At 41.8% G+C, this 20,654-nt stretch overlaps 1 protein-coding gene across 3 annotated transcripts in view; it reads right to left on the reverse strand.

Moving 5' to 3' along the window:
• Nucleotides 1-461: 461 nt before the first annotated feature.
• LOC147887359 (G protein alpha subunit 1) overlaps nt 462-20,654 on the reverse strand; it is a 49,274-nt gene continuing 29,081 nt past the window's right edge. The window contains exons 2-14 of one of the 3 annotated variants that reach the window (XM_087394193.1): nt 20,329-20,570; nt 19,315-19,387; nt 18,773-18,810; nt 18,582-18,671; nt 18,364-18,444; nt 17,564-17,662; nt 17,303-17,404; nt 5,572-5,627; nt 2,424-2,558; nt 1,714-1,807; nt 1,396-1,455; nt 1,025-1,104; nt 462-899 (exon numbers count right to left, since the gene is read on the reverse strand). In XM_087394193.1, the coding sequence (XP_087250319.1) occupies nt 722-899; nt 1,025-1,104; nt 1,396-1,455; nt 1,714-1,807; nt 2,424-2,558; nt 5,572-5,627; nt 17,303-17,404; nt 17,564-17,662; nt 18,364-18,444; nt 18,582-18,671; nt 18,773-18,810; nt 19,315-19,387; nt 20,329-20,385 (1,143 nt within the window). In that variant the 5' untranslated portion in view covers nt 20,386-20,570 and the 3' untranslated portion in view covers nt 462-721. Of the gene's footprint in view, nt 900-1,024; nt 1,105-1,395; nt 1,459-1,713; nt 1,808-2,423; nt 2,559-5,571; nt 5,628-17,302; nt 17,405-17,563; nt 17,663-18,363; nt 18,445-18,581; nt 18,672-18,772; nt 18,811-19,314; nt 19,388-20,328; nt 20,571-20,654 lie in introns of all 3 variants that reach the window. The other 2 variants (XM_087394192.1, XM_087394194.1) reach the window with 2 other exon arrangements.

Consider the following 20,654-nt stretch of genomic DNA (forward strand, 5'->3'; position numbering starts at 1 on the left):
CACGAAACAGGAAACAAAGGTCATTACAACTTGAAATAGTGGTACACAGAAGTAGCACGAAGAAACAGATTAAAGAGGGTGGCGAAGGTGGCTAGCTGAAAGTGAGAGACAAAAAAACAAACACAAAGGGACGACCTAAGTCAGTCAGTCCAAAAGAAAAGGGGGGGGAGGGAAGTCTTCGGCATGCCAACTGCCTGCCCTCTCTTCTTCTGAGCCTCAAGGCAAGAAAGGGGCAAGATGATTAGTACCTGGGCATAGGGCTGGCCGAGGAGCAAAGCTAGCTGATTGCAATAATAGTCGAAGGTTTCTGTGCCTAGAGTAATTCAAGGGCTCTAGAAGGATTACACATCATTTTAATGATAAAAGGAATTAGAGGACTTACAGGGCAGCTGACACTAATTAGTCAATGTTAAGAGTAGTCCATGGCAAAGTTTCTTTTCCTTTTTTAAAGAGTAGTCCATGGCAGCGTCTGATCAGCCCATGTTAAAACTTCAAAGAGAAGAATACTCCTAACAGGATAACATTTCAGAACCTTCTTAAGATTTCCGCATAAATGCTGGCCCTATATACAATAAACCAATTTCTTGCTTGAAAGAACATTTGCTTTGAACTTCTGCTACAGAACCAATGGGGACGGGAAGAATAATGTGAACTATCAATTTAGGGTCCACATATATGGAACGATTGGGATTACAATAGAATGAAGACATGAATCTGCAATTCAGAGCAGACCAGCTTCCACCAATCGCTTGCGTGTCAGAGTTTCATCAACCAGACGAAATGTATTTTCTATAAGGTTTTTATCGAGGGCAGTGGTCTTGTAAATTTTGAAGACTCTGTCAACTCTGCCACGGGGAGTGTTCTGGTCATAGAGTTCTTGAAACTTTTGCCTGACAAATCTGAAGAAAACACGAGGAAAATTTCAGCAAACACATTCACCCATGATGATTGACATGGTTATATAATACACCAATATAAAAGTAAGATCAGACAAGGGTGTTCCAGCACACAGCAGTGAACATACTCGTATGCATGATTGATCTCCTCACTGCCCGATGTCAAAGGAGTGTAATCTCGGAACCAATCACAAGTATTCAGAGGGACCTAACATCAAACATAGATTTATACTTGAGCTATAGGGATCGTGAGTTAAATAAAAGATACGTTTCCACTCTTTCAGCTTGTGTTTTTGACTGAGGTCAACGTCTGCAGGTGTTGAAGCCATGAAAGTAAAAGATTTAATATACTCACACCAGTCAGCACAAGAAGTTACCACACCAGCTTGAAAGCTGCATCACACATTTCTTTTTTTCCTAGTTGACCATTCACTATAGCTTTTCTAGCGTTACAGAAAACCCTAACATTACTTCAAAACGTAAATTTGCATTACTATACCTTCAATGCCTTCTTCTCGAAGATGTCGAACTTATTCAGGAATAACAAGAAAGACGTCCTCTGCTTAAGATCCCCAAAATGCAAAATAAAGAATACAACCATCAGGCAGTTCGGATTGCCACAAGATAGGCAGACAAGAAAAAGCAACATTGTTAGCCTTATGAACTTTTTCATTTTAAACGTGATATTTCTGTAAAGAAGATCGGCCCACACATGCACACTTGAAACAGGAACAAATTGTCCTTGTATGTGCATGGGTGCACAAACAACCCTATGGCTTAACTGACATTATATACAGCAAACATCATAAAGCCTGACCTCAAACCATGGCTCCTTCAAAAGCCAATGAAAAAGCTCTTTTGTCTCCATCATTCGATTCTTTGTTTCTTCCTCAAAGAGCATCTGGTCGTACCTGGACTCACCCCACATGAGACGAATTAGACATTTGATCAAGCAGTGTTGATGTGGGAAGGCAGCCTTCCAAAGTCTGGAGCATGGAAAGAAGTGGTCAGGCAACTCATTAGAACAGTTCATCTAGACAGAGCTAAGGCCTCATTGGGACTTGCTAAGCAAGCTGTAAAAACGAATCAAACATAAGAAAGGTGTACCTCTGACAAATCATGCCAAGAGATGCAATCTCATCTGCCTAGGCAGAAATACAAGCACTAAGAAGCTGTGTTCAAAAGGAGGTTCCCTCTAAAAATTTGCACCTAAATAACTTGCTGCTAAAACCACCAAACATTCATGAACTTTTGTGTCCATGCACAGGAGTGTATCACGCAGAAGAACATCCCAAAGTTTCTATCCTTTGATGAAGGGTAAAAGCATTAAGTATCGATCAGCAAGGCACCAGCTGATTGCGAAGCATAAAAATATTGGCAAGTTAAAAGCAAAACCTATTAAATTAGCTAATTCAGCTTTATTTTCCATAGAAAGAGATATTATCATCGATTTCCACAATGCATATGCAAGTTTAAGACTCCCATCCTTTCAGCCTCAGACTAGAGATTATTGCCAGATGCACTTACTCACTCAAAGCAGCACAAAAGATCACAGCCGTAACACCATCAAATAGATGAATCCATTTCCTCCGCTCACTCCGCTGACCTCCAACATCAAACAACCTGTAGACCTCACCTCTCTTTCTGGGATTCTGAATGGGCCTGTGCAGCATAAACCAAGAATCAGTTATGCATCAAATTGATGGCAATCCATATGTCAAAATTGAACTTACTCAACAATTCGCATTTAAGAATATTTAGAAGTTGCTACTACACTTTTTCCTTATTGTGACTTGTGCATACAACAAACTATAGACTTCCTCCTGAGTTCCCACCTGGAACTTTTCTCAAGCCTATTTCTTTAGTACAATATTGATCAGCAGATGCAAAGACCTCACTAAAGCATTAGCAAGAAGAAATAGGTGCATAAAAACCATGAACGTTATTTCTAAGGTGCCCTTGTCATCAAGTCCCAGATACATTATTCCATAAGACAATTTTACAATGGACATCCAATTCCAGGAAACCACGAGACAAAACAATCAAATCCCAAAAAACCATGCAACATTTCTGAACAAACATTATCACATGCATCCTGATGTTTGAGAGGTAGGCCCATGCAAACTTCTGTTCTCATAAAACTTACTTATGATATTGCATCTTAAAGGACAAAATTCATGAGAGTTCATCCACCTGCCATGCTACTTCCTTCCTCTCTACCTAAACGCCAAATGGGGCCAATATTTATTCAGTTGGTGCCGAGCTATACAATGGCCTGCAAATCTTCTTAGGAGCGCTATGAAATACAACTTGTCAAAAAAACACCATAGGCTTGCAGGATTCATCATCCATGACAGTTCTACTAGCTTGTAGAATGCTAGATGAGTCCAGGAACATGCCCAAACTCATCCTCTAAAAACACAACATAGTGTAGTTTCAATCTCATGATAGTCACTCATAAGGTTGAAAACCATAAACTTAGCAGGGACTAGCTACTATGACATCCCCACTGAGTCATCAGCGCCCAACAATGGGTGTGGACCATAGTATAAATATATGCTCTCATACATACAAATCCACACACCCACACATACTAGTGCATCATTTTATACAAAGTCTCCATACTAAGTTTCTGTGGACACTCCGGAGGCGAAGGGCAGACTCAGCCATGACGAAGGCTAGCACTAAAGGAGAAGGCTAATCAAAAGATAGTCCATAATCTCTTCATTCAAGCTACAACTACTTGTTAGACTAAACGATTTCATTTTAGTCTCTCCCAGACGAGCATCTAAATCTAGCTGATAGGGCAACACACCACTTGAGATAAAAAGAATTATCGCAAAACCAGCAGGCCACAACATGGGCAAAAACTTCATAAGGTGAAATTTGCATGTGCGCTAACACGGCAAAAGCATATGCCTAGATGAGTGACGAGTCCAAGAACATGCCCAAACTCATCCTCTAAAAACAACAACATAATGCAATATCAATCCCATGATAGTCACTCATAAGGTTGAAAACCACAAACTCCATCATGCATAGCAGGGACTAGCTACTATGACATCCCCACTGATGTCATCAGCACCCAATAGTGAGATAGAAAGAATTATTGCAAAACCAGCGAACCTAGATCCACTCCTCATGCCCTCTTTGACAGCTTGTCAACAAGGGTTCCATCTTGGAGGTCAATCCTCCCCCCTCTACCATCCTTCACCATAGCTTAGTTGCTCATTTGTAAGGCCTCCATACGAGGAGAAGCTAGAAGCATGTTAGCATAGGTAAAGTAGAGATGTAGATGCATCAAGGACATCTTAATGTCTTCATGAGGCCTCATGGGCCTATGAGACAAGGTACAGTTTAAAAAACTCATCCAAGCCACTATGGGCTGATGCAAGGGCTTGCTAGGGCCCTTAGTCAGTGCTATACTAGGAAACTCAACAACTAGAACTTGAAACTCAAAACTCAAAACTCAGAGATCTTGCGAAAGAGTAGGAGATGTGATCAATGATCATCTTGGTGCCATGGGAGTCCTCCGATGGGATATGAAAATATATCATATCTGACTCTGTCAAGTCGTCTCTTGCTGAGATGGGGGGTGTGGCCTCCGTGATCTTTGTAGCCAGTGGGCCATATCAAGAGCAAAACCCCAACTCTGACAGTACCTTCTAAGTAGAGCCAAAACATGCTAGACCTCTATCTTGTGTGCTCGAGTCAGTCACTACCCTATGCGTGGTCTCTATGTCTCTGACTCCACAAGCCGTCGTCTCTTCCCGCTAATCTACTCTGCCCTCATATCAGCTAGCTCCTCTTGCTGCAGTCCACTATGTCCTAGTGCCAACTCAAAATGAAGTGAACCCAGCTACATGTCAGGCAAATCTCAAAATCGGTGCAAACGTACATTTTCAAGCATCATATAAGTCGCCTTGCTACCCTAAGAACGATCTGTATAAATAATGAATTTGGAGCAATCTAGGGCTATTTCAAAATATCTCTGTAAAGCAATTTGCAGTCAACGTCAGCGGTCTGAAGATCTAAGGAGCATATCAAACCCACATTTTGCAAGCAGAATCACTTGATATATTAATATTGCTTACCAAGTTTTGGAATGATTGAAGCCAAATTGATGGAGATTCTTCCATTAAACAATATTCAGGGAACATAGGCAAAAATAGCAATTTATGTAGAAGTATCCATCAGATTGGTACCACATTTTGCAAGCAATATCATTTGGGTTACACAATCTACTTCCCAAAGGACATAAGATTTTGGATTATGTTTGACTTGATCTCCTACAAAGCCCCTTTTTGACAGCATTGACAATCATCTATGGAGAGTTAACTTCTCTGGAAAAGAACCTATTATGATCTATTCAAGGACCCGTCACCCTATTAGAAACTATTTATGTCATCAAAGATGGAATTGAATGAATTTTGGAGCAAGAATGAGAATAATTGGCACCTAGATGGATTTAAAATTAACTAATGCGGCAAAAAATTCTTGCAATTTAGTTGCCAAATCTCTTTTGGGATCTCTATTTGTCTGATTGAGGCTATTTCATTGAATAATGAGTGAAATTAGTTTAGAACCTTGAGGCAAATGCTCAGTTTTACCTCATTTCTTAATTCATTCTTTGCCAATGAAAAATTATATCCTAGCAAATATAATGAGAACTCACCTGAATTCAATCTCAACAATGCCTGTTGTTTGCTGCCTAGCATAAAGGACATCCTCCTGCACGAAAAGGCAGAATTTCTTAGAGACTTGGATACAACCACCAACATGACCTTACACCCTTCTCTCCATCTACTACGCCATTCAAGCATGATGATAGAATGTCAATAGCTTTACATACTCAAACGTTTAAATATAAAATAAATGCCTCAACAATTTCATGACGCTCTTGGGAAATAAACAAGGGTGAAACATGTAATTACAAAAAAATCGAGTTACATTCTCTTGACTATGATTGACTCTTTTTGAAGACTACTATTGGAACAATTTGATTTGGACCAATTACGGCCTCAAATGTGCGAATTTTTGGATTATGGGTTTTCAAAACGCTTAAAGAATATTTCAAAGTGATTTGGAATGGAAGGGGCCAAATTGACTTTAGTGGATGATGATGTGGCACTTGACCTTACTGAACCTTTGGAGATTTGGTCAACTTGAATGCACTTGAGTTCCTTGAGTTGGACAAGCCCACTTTGGATTAGCTTAGCTTGACCTGAATTGGCAAGTGAGGTCAAGTAAGCTTTTACATAACCTTAGGAGACCCTAGGTTAACACAAGGTTGGGCTTAATTGTGCTTGGGATCAAACTATGGTTGAGTCATTGTGACCTTGGGTTAACACCTTGCCGTATAAACTCACTTGCTACAGGCAATTTTCATGTTTAAAGAAACTTCCAAGAGAACCTCACCATTATCCACCACCTTGAAATCATGTGAGTATGTCTCGTGATTATTCATAGCCCATAGCATGGTTGGACCTCAAGTTCACGAGAGTTTCTAGAGCTCCCAGAGTCTAGAGACCTTCTTGGAGTATCTATCTTCGACTAAAACTCACATTTATGGTGTTTTACCTCCTCACTAATATCTTCCTTATTATCCTTGTGTGGCTATCCTCACAATGTTCTCTGCCCTCACATCATTGAGAAAGGGCTTTCCTCATTTGCTAGAACTTTTAGCATTAATGCTCAATAGCAGTAAATATTAAGGCTTCCCATAAGGCCTTTGAAGCCGCTGCTTGAAAAGCCGCTCGTCACCTTAGACATTCTTCATAGCTACAATCACCTCATACCTTTTTTGCTACAATGCCTTCTACACTCAAGTGAGCCACCTTGTTGCCACACCTTCTACTTCGATATAGGCAGCTGTCCATCAATCAATTACCTTCAACACAGTCTTTGCAACTATGTCACCATTAAGAAATAGTCGTGCACGACCTTATTTTACGATGTTTGAGACCTTAAACTTCACATGTCCGTGCGTGCGTGTGAGCACGCGCACGCACACACACACACACACATTTTTTCTTGTAATACTTTATATTACTGTGTGGGAAACTCGAAAGGAGGTAAAAATCCACCATGAAGTACAAAAAGGAAAAGTACAAAAGCAACACCTGTCAAAAAAGACAAAAGATGAGATAAAAGAAACCCAAAAGGAAAAGGAGAAAAATATGAAAGAAACCCAAAAGATGGAGATCAAAAGAAAAAGGAGGAAAATGTGAGATTACACGCCAGCACGTGGCGACATTAAAACAATAACATCCAACGCATACCAAAAAACCATTGAGTGAAGCAATAGTGCCATCAATAAAATGTAATTTCTTTTTACCCTTGCGATTCTTCTTGGCATAAGCAAGAAAACAAAACAGTTGTGTCACCAGGTCAAAAACTTGTTGAAGCATAGGGTGCGTGTCTTGAACTGAAAAAGTGATTTTAGGTTCATGAGAAACTACCTGAGGATCTTGCTTTCTCAAATCTATATGTTGTTCCACAATACCATCATCAACTATATCCGAAGGAGAGATATCTACCTATAGCTCAAAAGACTGCAACTCAATGACCGAGAGGTCAGCTGAGACTCATCTCCAACCAAAGGAGACTGCTGAACTCAAGAAGGCTCTCGAGAACCAGAAGTATCAACACTAGAAGGTGTTGAAACATTGAAGGAAGAGAGAACATCAAGAGATCGGGACAGCAGCAGAGGTTCAGGTGTAAAGTTATCCCGCACTGAAAGAGCCTAGAACAGATTTCACAAAGGAACCAAAGGAGACAGTGAAACAGAATCTTTTCTCTGAGGATGCACCCATCTCCATTCTTTTTTATTCTTTGGCTGCTGCACCTTCTCAAACTAGAGGGGAGTAAAATCCTGAAGGATAGACAAAGAGCTCTTCACATTGGCAGATTGACATGAGTGCAAGGGGCATCTCTGAGCAAAGCGACCAATTTGTCTACACTTGTAACACACATTTAGGAAGGAAGAAAATTGATGTGAAATGGATGCGCGAAACCATAATCAATATCCAAACACAAAGGTATGGGCTGCTCCATATCCCACAGAATGCAAATTCAAATATCCTTGCTCAAGACTAAGAAATCCCACTTGGGAAGATGCAGCACTCTCCCCAAAAGAGGTGCAATAGTGGAAATTAGTGGGAGAAGAGGTACTAGAAAGGCTTTCCACATGACCGAAACAGGACAACAACACAAGAGATTCTAGGTTGGGTCAAAAACGGACCCCAAGGCATAGCGTAAGCAAGATAAGAAACAAGTACCACCGCCATGCTAACCAATTGATAGATTGTGTCCATAGCCATGCGACAACCATAATAAAAAACCTTGCCTAGGTAGACAAAAATTTCAATTTTATTAATTCCAACTGCTGCTGTTGACCATGCTCGTAACATAGATGGCATATGGCATCATAACTCTCACATTCTATGCTACTACGCCTAAGCAATACTATGGAGGAGAGACTCAAAAGGGAGAACCTGACACGATGACAAACTTGAATACTGAGTTTGGAAGATAGACTCCTCATGGAGACAACAAAGGAAATCCAACTACAGAGACAAAGAAAGAAAACTGGCAAAATCAAATAATCTTGAAACTCTACACACACACACACACTTTTTTTTGTAAGAAGCACTATGCATTAGAAAGAATATACATTCATGGCTGTCCCAAAACGAGACACCTACGAGTCAAAACTAATAACAATAGTAAAAGACTTCTAACTAGGTGAGAGGAAGGTCTCCGAGAGAATGCACATCTTGGAGAGATCGATGGAAGCAGGAACGAAGAAATGATAAACATCCAACTGAAAGCACTTGTACAACCGAATGCTATGAGCATGATATAAAGATCACAAAGCCCAATAACGGCACCAACAGAAGAACTGATCATAATCTAGCCTAGAGGCATGTTTGCCAAACAACCAACCTGCCAAAGGGCAGCCCCGAAAAACGAGCACGAAGGCCATCTCTCAACTTGGGAAGAAAATCACGACCCCAACCACGTAAATGACAAAAAATAGTATCCATAACGGAGGTAGCCCTACAGGAAAGCATAATAGTCCAAGGCTGAAGCTTCTCCAAAAAGACAGTCAAGAGCGTAGCCTTGCGAGCCAACATGTGAATGTGAATATCAGACCCCCATGCATCCTGGGCAAACATACATAATAGAATTTAAGGAGAAGCGCCTTGCAATCATGTCTGGCACACCAAAGGCATCCATAACTTCAGTGATAAATTTCTGAATATTCAAAGAAGACCAAGGAATGAGCAGTAAATAGAATTGCATATAAGCCATGAGAACAAACTGCACAGTCCGAAGACATACATGCAGCAGTCAAGTTGATAATTTCCACTAATCAAAGCTTACAAAACAGCCTTTGTAACACCCAAAGTCTCTCTTGTGGCAAAGAAATATGCAACCAATAGGATAACCTAAATGGCACACCACCTAATCAAGATTCAAGAGGAAGCAAGAGACCAGGCCACGACAAGTGATGCCAATTAGATGCCTAACATCATCCTCCGAGTTCCGCAGAAAGGAGAGGAATCGTCAACATAAGCCTGGCTGACAAAATGAGTGCATCCAGGAAACTCAATACCATGCAGATGCTATTGCGAAACCAAGGCATGCATATGCATCAATAGTGGATGTGTAGCAATCGTAAAGATCAGGGCACAAAGAGGACAGCCCTGACAAATAGAACGGCCCAAAGTCCATGAAGAAGAAAGGGCATCAAATAAAAGGCGAGAAATCATGCCATCCTCATAAAGCCAATAAATCACGTTTTGCATCCTAGGACCAAAGCCCAACCACTACATAACAGCTGCAAGAAAATCCCATCTGACCATGTCAAAGGTTTTTTTAAAATCAACTCGCATAATCAAAACATACTGCTGAGTGTATTTGGCATATCCAATGCCTATGTAGGCATTTGCAATGTTGTCCATCATCTCCCTACGAGGCACAAATCCATATTGAGCAAGGTGCGAGCCCATAAGAAATATGATATCCGCATAGCCAACATTTTAGAGATCAACTTATAAATGACATGCATCAATGTCATTGGCCTCCAATATGACAGATATTGACACAAGGGCTTTTTTGGGATCAAATGCAACCATCCCTTTTTCCATAACAAAGGCAAAGAGTCGGAGAGCCAACACACACACACACAAGTGCCTTCATGTTTAGCAACTGCTCCAATATCTATTGGTTGCTTAGCCTAGACCTGCAACCTCAAGTCTTCCGAATGAGCTTTTGCAACTCACAAGACCTTGTAATAAGGCCCTATTTGCTCACCAAACTTGACTATAGTAGTTTACATAGCCCATGTCATGGTTACCACAACCTGTGCATCGTTGAGTGGAAAGTAATTGATGTATGTGGTCATTGTAGTACTGTCCTCCAAGGATTTTAATCTCTCATACAAACTGCCCAGATCCCTTTGCTCTAAGAAAGCTTGTGTTGCGTTGAAAAGAGCATACGTCGATGTAGGTGGCCACACAAGCTCCAAGGACTGGGCCCGGTTAATGTTTGTGTAGGCCGGTGGTGACTGGGGACCGGGGTGGCATTTGTACTTCTTGTGTTTCCATGTCATACACAGAATCGTCATTAGAGCTATCGCTCTGAACCACAAATGCCTGTGTGGTCGCCTTGGTTGAATGCACACCTTTTGTATATGTTTTTGGACCATCTTTGGGACAATACATATGTATTGTTTCTCCTGTCTTTAACATTGCTCCATTACTATTTGCATCTCTCTCTCTCTCTCTCTCTCTCTCTCTATATATATATATATATATATATATCGATCTATGCACGTTACACATTGAGGAAAGAAGTGTGATTTGAATTAGCTCTGTATAGTTCCTGGGCCTGTGCTTTTCATTATCTTCTGTTGTGGGAAGCGTTGGTATAGTAAGCAACCTTCACCTCTGTTTTCTAACATGTGTGAGAAGTCGTATTACATGCATCGGGGTTTGAATAGGCTTTTCTTGCCATAAGTACAAAATCTTGCAAACACTTTTGAGGATGTTCTTAGAGCCTCCCTCATTCGTGGAGCCTCTCATTCACTGTAGTAAATATCCAATGCATTGTACTGTCGTTCCCGCCTTTGCTTGTTTCGCTATAGCATGTTATTTGCATCATTTGTGAAGAGCTAGAAGGATCTATACAGGACTTGAAAGCCTTGAAGGTTTAATATATCTTTAAGATTTTTAATGATTGCGTATGACTAAGACATCACTGAATCTCCATGGCAAAGTAGTGCATGAATTGATCTCTAGATTGTACTGAAAAAACATTTGGAAATTGTTCACGCAAGGCCCTCACTCCACCCTCATCCATGGTCCTTGCAAGATTTTTCATGCCGCTTTCACCATTGTTGAAAGTGGTCTCAATGATGTCCTAATCGACATTCATCAAGAAGCGCACGTTCTCATTCTTAGCACCTTCTTTTGAGCTTTACTGAGATTAGGATGCTGAAGCTTTCTCTTCTCTCTTGCGGAGCCATCATGCAACAAACTTGTTAGCTGTAGATGCGGTTGGTACACCGCTCATGAATAATAGTTCGATGACAGCTATCTTAGCTACTCTAGTTTGTGGCTCAGTTAGTATGCCACCTTAGTTAGCTGAGTTTGGTTTGAGACCCACATATAGGGTTCTTCTATTTCTTTGTACTAGAGTTCTTTTGGCTTTCACAACTAAGAAGAGAAAAACTGTTTTCAGCCTCCACCTTTGTGTGTATTCCCCCATTATGTATGTGAGAAAGCTGCAAGTGAGACTCCTTCCCTCTCTCCCACTATCTTCACAACCCCTAAACCCTTAGTTCCTCAACCCTTAATCTCCATGATCTACAAGGGAGACGAGTTCATTAAACTCCTCCTACGGCACCATCACTGTACATCAGAGCCTGGCACACCATCTAGCAGCAGGGTGCTGCTTAGATATGGAGCCTTGTGACTCCAAGACAGTTTTTAAACCTCCTCGTGGCACCTTCAAAACACTCTCAGCCTGCATGGTCTCCTAGAGCTTTAGTGGGCTGCATTTTGATGCCCCGCAAACACTATTGGAGCTAAAATTCTATGATTTTTCTGGCAATATGTGAAGCACAATCAATCTGGAAGGTCAATAAACTATTGGGCAAAATTCTCGAATCTTCAACTTTGCTTGAGAAGGCAAAATCTTGGCATACAAAATTCCATCGGGGTAACTGGAGATCTAATCAACATATCAATGACATCCTCAAAGGGTTCATATTTTGCAATCCAAGTATTCTCATGAAAAGGACAATGATTCCGATTCTGACTACAATTTTGACTCAAATTCTAAAGATGATGGTAAGATTTGCAATGAGCAATTTGGCACGTTGGGCATCCCCTTAAATCTCAAAATCACTTTCTTAGGCACATGTATGAAGTTTCTTCTAAAAATAGTTTGTTTTGAAGTAGGGGCATCAGTTGCTTTTTCTTTTGGAATTTCGGTGCTGCTATTCTCTTCAGGCTACTGAAGGTAGTTGGCAATTTCCACAGTATGTGAAAATCTGGAGTAATAGGTGTAATGTGCTCGAGTAATGTGCTCAAGAAAGCAATTTGGGATGTTGGGCATCCCCCCAAACCTCAAAATTTCTTTCTTAGGCACATGTATGAAGTGTGTTTTGAGGGTAGTTTGTTCTAAAGTAGGGGCATCAATTTCTTTTAGTTTAGTATTCGGATAAAGATATATTTATGTTGGAAGCATATATGATTGTGTAAATCAGTGTTTTGGAAATGTTCTTGGATACTCTTCATTTTCTACATTGTTGGGTGTGTCATCTTTCAACTGTTTTGGACTTCTAATCAATTTAGTGGAATGTGCAAGATAAATTGATTGTGCAGGACAATTTTTCAATAATGTGCTTAAGAAAGCGATTTGGCCTATTGAACAATCCCCAACCCTCCAAATCTCTTTCTTAAGCACACTTTTACATATGTTTCTTGTTGCAGCTCTTCTTCCTCTACGGGGACAATAGGGACTACTTCTCTAATTAAGATCTTGCTCGTAGGCTGGAAGACTATCATGGCAAGGACAAAGCAGATAGCTAGAGTGGTTGGTAAGGAGCCTCCCAATACTCAGCTAGAGTGGTTGGTATGAAAGAGAGAGAGAGAGAGAGAGTGAGTGAGAGAGAGAGATAAAGAGATGCAAATAGTAATGGAGCAATGTTAAAGACAAGAGAAACAATAGATATATATTGTCCCAAAGATGGTCCAAAAACATGTACAAAAGGTGCGCATTCAACCAAGGCAACCACACAAGCATTTGTGGTCCAGAGCGATAGCTCTGATAAGGATTCTGTGTATGGCATGGAAACACAAGAAGTACAAATGCCACCCCAGTCACCACCGGCCTACACAACCATTGACGAGACCCAATCCTTGGAGCTTGTGTGGCCACCTACATCGACGTATGCTCTTTCCAACGCAACCCAAGCTTTCTTAGAGCAAAGGGGTCTAGACAGTTTGTATGAGAGCTTAAAATCCTTGGAGGACAATACTACAATGACCACATACATCAGGGACTTTCCACTCCAACGATGCACAGGTTAGCGAGTACGGCACCATCACTATACATCAGAGCCTGGCACACCATCTAGCAGTAGGGTGCTGCCTAGATATGGAGCCTTGTGACTCCAAGACAGTTCTCAAACCTCCTCGTGGCACCTTCAAAAAACTCTCAGCCTGCATGATCTCCTAGAGATTTAGTGGGCTGCATTTTGATGCCCTGCAAACACACCTTGCTGCTCCAGTGGACAGCTAACAGTAAGGCTGTGTTTCCTCCTTTGAACCTTTCGCCGATCCTGCAATGTGCTGCTCTTCACCCTTCAGATGATCTGCAGACTGGACTGCATGTTGTGTGGCCTTCTCCAGACTGCTGCGCATTGTCTGGCCCTCCAACAGTAGATGCTGGCCTGTTGCTGGTCTCTAGGACAGCCAGTTGTGAGGCACAACAGATGGATACATATGACTAGGGCTGGAGCCCCCTGAAACTTGCCCCAACTGTCTACACCCTGCACACTGGCCCGACTTTAAACATTTGACCTGCTGCCACGCGGCAGTGCTCCACCTGGCATCTCTCTACTGCATGCTCCTAACCTGCCCCGACCTGCAGAACCACTCCAACCTGCTCCTGCTTGCTGCGCAAGTCTGCAGCACTGCTTGCAGTCCTTTGTCTTTGCCCTGACAGCTCCTGTTGGCTGCCCTTGCAGAGTCTCTTCTGGTGCTGCCTCTGTTGCAGTCTTGTGACAGCTCTTTTTGCTGTCTATGCTACCCAAATGGCAGCTTGCTTGCTGCCCATGAGGCAGCCCTGCATAATCCCTCAGTTCTGTCCCTGTAGCTGCCCGCTGCGAAAGTCTGCAGCACTGATTGCAGTCCTTTGTCTTTGCCCTGACAGCTCCTGTTGGCTGCCCTTGCAGAGTCTCTTCTGTTCCAGGCTGGTGCTGCCTCTGTTGCAGTCTTGTGACAGCTCTTTTAGCTGTCTATGCTGCCCACATGGCAGCTTGCTTGCTGCCCATGAGGCAGCCCTGCATAATCCCTCAGTTCTGCCCCTGTAGCTGCCCGCTGCAAAAGTCTGCAGCACTGATTGCAGTCCTTTGTCTTTGCCCTGACAGCTCCTGTTGGCTGCCCTTGCAGAGTCTCTTCTGTTCCAGGCTGGTGCTGCCTCTGTTGCAGTCTTGTGACAGCTCTTTTTGCTGTCTATGCTGCCCATGAGGCAGCCCTGCATAATCCCTCAGTTCTGTCCCTGTAGCTGCCCGCTGCGAAAGTCTGCAGCACTGATTGCAGTCCTTTGTCTTTGCCCTGACAGCTCCTGTTGGCTGCCCTTGCAGAGTCTCTTCTGTTCCAGGCTGGTGCTGCCTCTGTTGCAGTCTTGTGACAGCTCCTTTTGCTGTCTATGCTGCCCACATGGCAGCTTGCTTGCTGCCCATGAGGCAGCCCTGCATAATCCCTCAGTTCCGTCCCTGTAGCTGCCCATGTGGCACCTCTGCTGGTGCACCTCTGCCATGTTCTCCTCATTTGGGGCCTCATAGGTAGGGAGAAGCCAGAGACGTCCTCGATCATAGGTCTTTGAACCTGCAGCTCCTGCTCATCTAGGTCCGTCTTGTGAGAGCAAACCATCATGGTACACAGTACAATCAGGTAGTACCAAAGGTCAATGGCACCACTATCCTCAATAATGAATCCATTATCCAACTGTCTCCCTCAAAATCTAAGGACAGCCTGGATCCTGCCAAGCACCACGCTCCCAAGGTCCGTTTCAACCCACCTTCATTCTGGCTATATCTGCAACCAAGTTCACATGAACAATGAGATCCCAATGGCTAATCCATGCAGACCTCCAAAACCAAGTGTAGTTCCAAAAATCTTGGACCATAAGCTCCAGACAAGCTCTCATCCTCTGGTAACATTGTATTCTTTTGACCTATAGATGTCCCCATTTCTGCCATGAAGGCTTCAACAAGTTCATCATGTTCTCCTTCTAGAAACCTGCAGCCCAGTTTTGAAGAAGCAACAAGACTTCCCCCGCTGCCTAGCTCTAGATAAATCCAGGAACATGCCCAAACTCATCCTTAAAAATACAACAAGACTTCCACCGCTCCCTACCAAGAAGACTTTCACCCTCCAATCTCTCAACACCTGAGAAACCTAAAGCAAAGATGTTGCCCATACGTCTAAATGTGTAAATAAGGCACAGCCCTTGGAAATACCACTAGGTAGGTGGGAGAGCATTTCCATGGACTTTATTGTAGGACGCCTACGACACAAGGTGGGTATCCTTGTCATAGTATATCATCTTACCAAGATGGCTCACTTCATTCCAACTAAGAGTCTGTTAGTTCCCCGCAAGTGGCGGATTTGTTTATTAAACATATTTTGCGTCTGCTTGGATTACCTAAATCTATAGTGTCCAGTCATTTTTGGACTGCAGTGTTTGAAACACTAAGGACTGAGTTGGGAATGAGTAGTGGGGATCATCCAGAAACGGATGGTCTGACGGAGAGAATCAACCAAATTTTAGAGGATATGCTTAGAGCATATGTGTCATTCAGGCAACATACATGGGACAAGTGGTTGCCACTGTTAGAATTTGCCTACAATGATAGAAAACATTCCTCTACAAGATTCAATCCGTTTGAGCTGAACTATGGTTATAGACCAGCAAATCCAACTACAGTTGGAGTACCTCAAAAAGTGCCTAGTGCCACAAACTTTGTGGTTCAGATGCGGGAGATGCTAGCACTTGCGAGAGCTAACATCCGCCAAGCTGTGGATAGAGCTAAGGCGTATGCGGATGAAAATAGATCCATTAGAGAATTTAAGGAATGAGAAAAGTTTTTCTCAGAGTTCCTTCGCACTCCAAGTCTTTGACTGCAGGAGAGTGTGCTAAGTTATCACCCCGATATTATGGGCCATGGTTAATTCTAAAAAGAATAGGCAAGGTGGCCTATAAATTAGAATTACCACAGGGTTGTAAGGTGCATCTAGTGTTTCATGTTTCTCGTTTTAAGAAATTTTTGCATGCAAGTGACTCACTAATCGAGGGTGTTGTTTTGTTTCAGAAGATAGATAATGCAAGACGCAAACCAACAAGTATCCTGGACCGAGGAACAATGCAAGTACGCAATCAAAAGATACCCATGGTGTTGGTTGCATGGCATGGTTTACCTCTATCAGAAGCTACCTGGTCTAAGGCTATGGGTCTTAAATGCATTGAATGTGTAATGTGCCTAGGAGCAAGTGAAATAATGGATATCCCAAGAGAGGGGTATATGGTGCATTTAAGAGGTACCCTAAAATGAGGACATGTGGCATACTAGATCCATCTAGGGAATTGGGGCTTGGAGGATTTTGCAAGCAAGAGCTATTCACGTGTGTAGACATTTTTCGTGAGAGCTTGCTAACACCAAGATGGGAGGATAATTTATGTGCCTGCACCATGATTCATCGTAGACTTAGGAGTAATGGAACAGGTTTTTGAAGAGGGAACGTAATAATTTTATTTCAAAGCAAAAGGGTTACAGAAAAAGAATGTATATACTTTGAAGATGGAGAAAATCTATTGTTTATTTGATGTTGACTGTGGGTGACCTTAATTAATAAGGTTTACAAGGAAATTAAAATCACTTCAGTCAAACATTTGACATTCACATGGCCGAATAGGGATAATATGTATGTCACAAATGAAATATCCACAGAACATCTTTAAAGGACTTAAGATGGTTGGTGCAAATCCACATCAATACCCATTGAAACAGTACTGACGCTCAAAGTTCAAGTTGGCAGGTGTAAGTATGTGATCATGTACAGGGAAAACTTTGAGGAGTCCAATGTGCACTCAGACTCTCATATTACCTGTGTCGGTGTGTAATCGGGTTGTGCGATTCGGGAAACATTCTCCAAAAAAAAGTGTGTACAATCAGGAAGCTGCAGCTCACTTTCCCTGAGATAAGCAGCCTGCAAGAGATGCACAAGATAAAGAACAGTTGACGTTGCAAGATAACAGATACTTTATGGCACCATAAACCAAACATATGATTTTAATGGTTTATAGCACTATTAAACCCCCCCAAAAAAGAACTCGCCCAGCCAAAAAATCAAGCAGAGTAAGCAGACCTGAATGGCAGGATCCCTCCAGAAATTGTGAATTTTGAATGCAATCTCCTCAGTCAAAGGTGGAAACTCAGTAGCACTTTCAATCATCTCTCCAAACTCCTATACCAAATCAAACCAGGCAAAGATGATAAAGACATCATCACCTTTCAAGGAGCCAGAAATCAAAAACAGGCTAACCACAGATATGTTTGGGGCAGGTGGGAAGGGGGACCAAGGATAACCATAGCCAAAGATCTAATAACTAACATTCACAGACTTGCAGAATTAGGATTATTGTCTTCTGAGGCAGCACAAACAAAAGTGAGTTATTGACAAGGATAGAAAATGAGGGATGCACTTGATCAGATGGGTTTTGCAGTGGATTGTTTGTCCTTGATTTTCCCTGATAGAGATGGGAAGGCTGGTTCTAACAAACTTCCTAGTTCACTGACTAAAGAATAGCAGCCAGCATGGTGATCTGATACCTTCTTCACCAAGGCTCCCTAGTTTTAAAATTTCCAAAGATTACCAAGGATGTACATTGGCAAACAACTATACAAATCTTAACCCAAGGTAAATCATTTTCTCGAATTGGTTTTTGTGCTCAAAGAGCAAAACATGCAAGCACAGACAACAGATTAACACATTGTCATTGGAGGAGATTTCCATTAGTTCCATTTTTGCAGCACAAAGCTCGATCACAAGAACACGAGCTTGTGTAGACTGCAGATGAAATATTGCCAGCATGTTGCAAGCCCACAACTAAAGTATACACTTGAACTTCAAGGGGGGCAAAAAAGGCCTTCTGTTAATGCTCAAACCTGGTTCGCAGGTTGCAATACATACTTTGAAGAGCTTTCCTCTTCATTCTCATGAAATTCTTTACACCCAACAAATAACGTCTGCACATCATGTACTTACAAGTCATCAATTGTGAAATCATCATCACCTTGGAATTCAAACCTCGTTGTAAACCAAAAAATGGTCACAATATGTGCACTTGATTAGCAGATAAGCAGATGTGATATGAAGTACGTACTCGGATTGAATGGTAAGCATTTGCATGAATGACTGATGTATAACTTTTTCTTTCAGCTTCGTCAAATCCAGTTTGAAACAGGACTTTGATCTACAGCCAAACAATCAATAATTTGCAGACTTTAAAAGTCAATCAGCAGCAAAATTTTAAGTGACATAAAGAGTTGACAGAATAATGCTTCACAAGATTACCTGTTTGAATATAGTGGACTTTCCAGACTCTCCTGCACCTGGAAATCATAGTTACAAAGTTTAGTCCAAAAGGTGGTTTTCGCCGTATCTTCTGCTTAGTTTGCAAAGGAGGTCAAGACTTTCTCAGTTTCTCCCTTGTCTAGCATAACCACAAAGCATGCCATTGTAGTACAGTTGACAAAAACCATGATGGTGAGACTAAAACAAAGACGGGCTTGTACCTGTGACAAGGGGATGATACTTAAAAGTTAACAGTTCCATGTCAACGAATACATCATCCATTTAACCAGTGTCTTTCCCAAAGGCCAATAGAATGCATAATTGATTTACTAACAGCTCATCTTGTTTGCACCTTAACATAGAAAAGGTTAAAATAGGAGAAATATCTTCACGTATGCATTCAGCAAACAAGCACTGCATGCCAAAAGCAATTAAATTGCCAACATTCAACCCGGTGTGAACAGCAGGATCACGTCATGGCAAAAAGGTGATGTTAAGGCTCTTATTCAATCCTTAATAAGCCAAGAGTTTATTAAGCTTACCAAGTAGCAAAAGCTTCTGAACATTCTTTTCTGATTTTGCTTCTTGATCTATCCTCTTCCCAATCTCAGCATCCTGTAATCAAACAAATATCAGAAAATCAAGCAAGTTTTTGCAGTCTTCCAGCTGCTGCAAGGTTCACTTGATCTTGTAAATTTATTAATGTACATCCATCAAACGAGATGACAATAATAATGAAAGATTGTATCATCCAAGGTGATCAATGTGGCTTAAGGGACCCAAAAATGGTGCATGGTCTGTCCCCCTCTGAGTCTCGTCTTGAAAGGGACCTCATGCTATTTGGTGCAATGAGTGCTCAGTGTAAAATAACTGATTATCTCCCTACAAGTTAACTTTGAGGACTGCATAATTCTTGATACTTCTACAACAACCAAGGGAGTGACTATTTGACTAGACTTTGTTGCCAACAGAGACCAAATATTGCCTATCAGACTCAAACATGATTGGAAATGAACAAAAGGTGCTGTCTACTTACATGTCTCAGAAGGCCCTACCAATGAGAAAGAAACAAAAGACAATTAAGACTGAAGAACATATTAAAGTTTAACATGTTCCGAAGATCATACTAAACTCTAAATGATAAAATGAAATCCTGCTGTAGGAGTTCTTTAAATAAATATTTGCTCTACTTTTACTAATGATACTGTAAGAGTGGTTTTGATGTATTTCTGCCCCATTTGTGACCAGCAATACTCTACAACCCCTGAACGTAAGTGCCATTGTTGCAGACATCAAAATCTCTTGGCATAGCATCTACATAAAAATCAACCATATGCCCCCCCACCCCCCCGCTCCCCCTCACACACACACACACACACACAAAGTCTTTAGTATAACACAAACACCCAGCACCAATAAAGAGCATGAGATAGGAATTGAACCCCTCTTTTCCCCATAACGAGCGTAGATTAAAACAAACAGGCATGCATGCACAGGCCTACACACACAGGTGCATGTGCACATAGAGAAGGGAAGCGGGGGCAGGGGAGACTGACCTGTGCTTTTTCATCAGCATCCTCCCCAGCCAGGTTGTGGCTACAGATTGCTCCCATGCTACAAGCACAATTCTACCAGTTGATTTTACAAGCTCTGCAAATGATGTACAGATCTCAGATACTACAAATATAAAGCCATTATCCTTCGATTAGGACAGCATGTCCCAAAGACTGCCGCAGGAACAGTTCTTGCTGCACACCATCAGATACAACTGCAAAAACAGGATAAGATCTCCCAGCACCTGCATTGGACCCAGAAGACGCAGATCATTACATCAGTTCTTTGTTCTGTTTCACAATTATACATAATCAAGAAAACTGGAATC

The sequence above is a fragment of the Dipteris shenzhenensis genome, chromosome 23 (genome assembly GCF_047967505.1).
Source record: "Dipteris shenzhenensis isolate YYH24624 ecotype China chromosome 23, Dip_SZ_1.0, whole genome shotgun sequence".
Lineage (NCBI taxonomy): Eukaryota > Viridiplantae > Streptophyta > Polypodiopsida > Gleicheniales > Dipteridaceae > Dipteris > Dipteris shenzhenensis.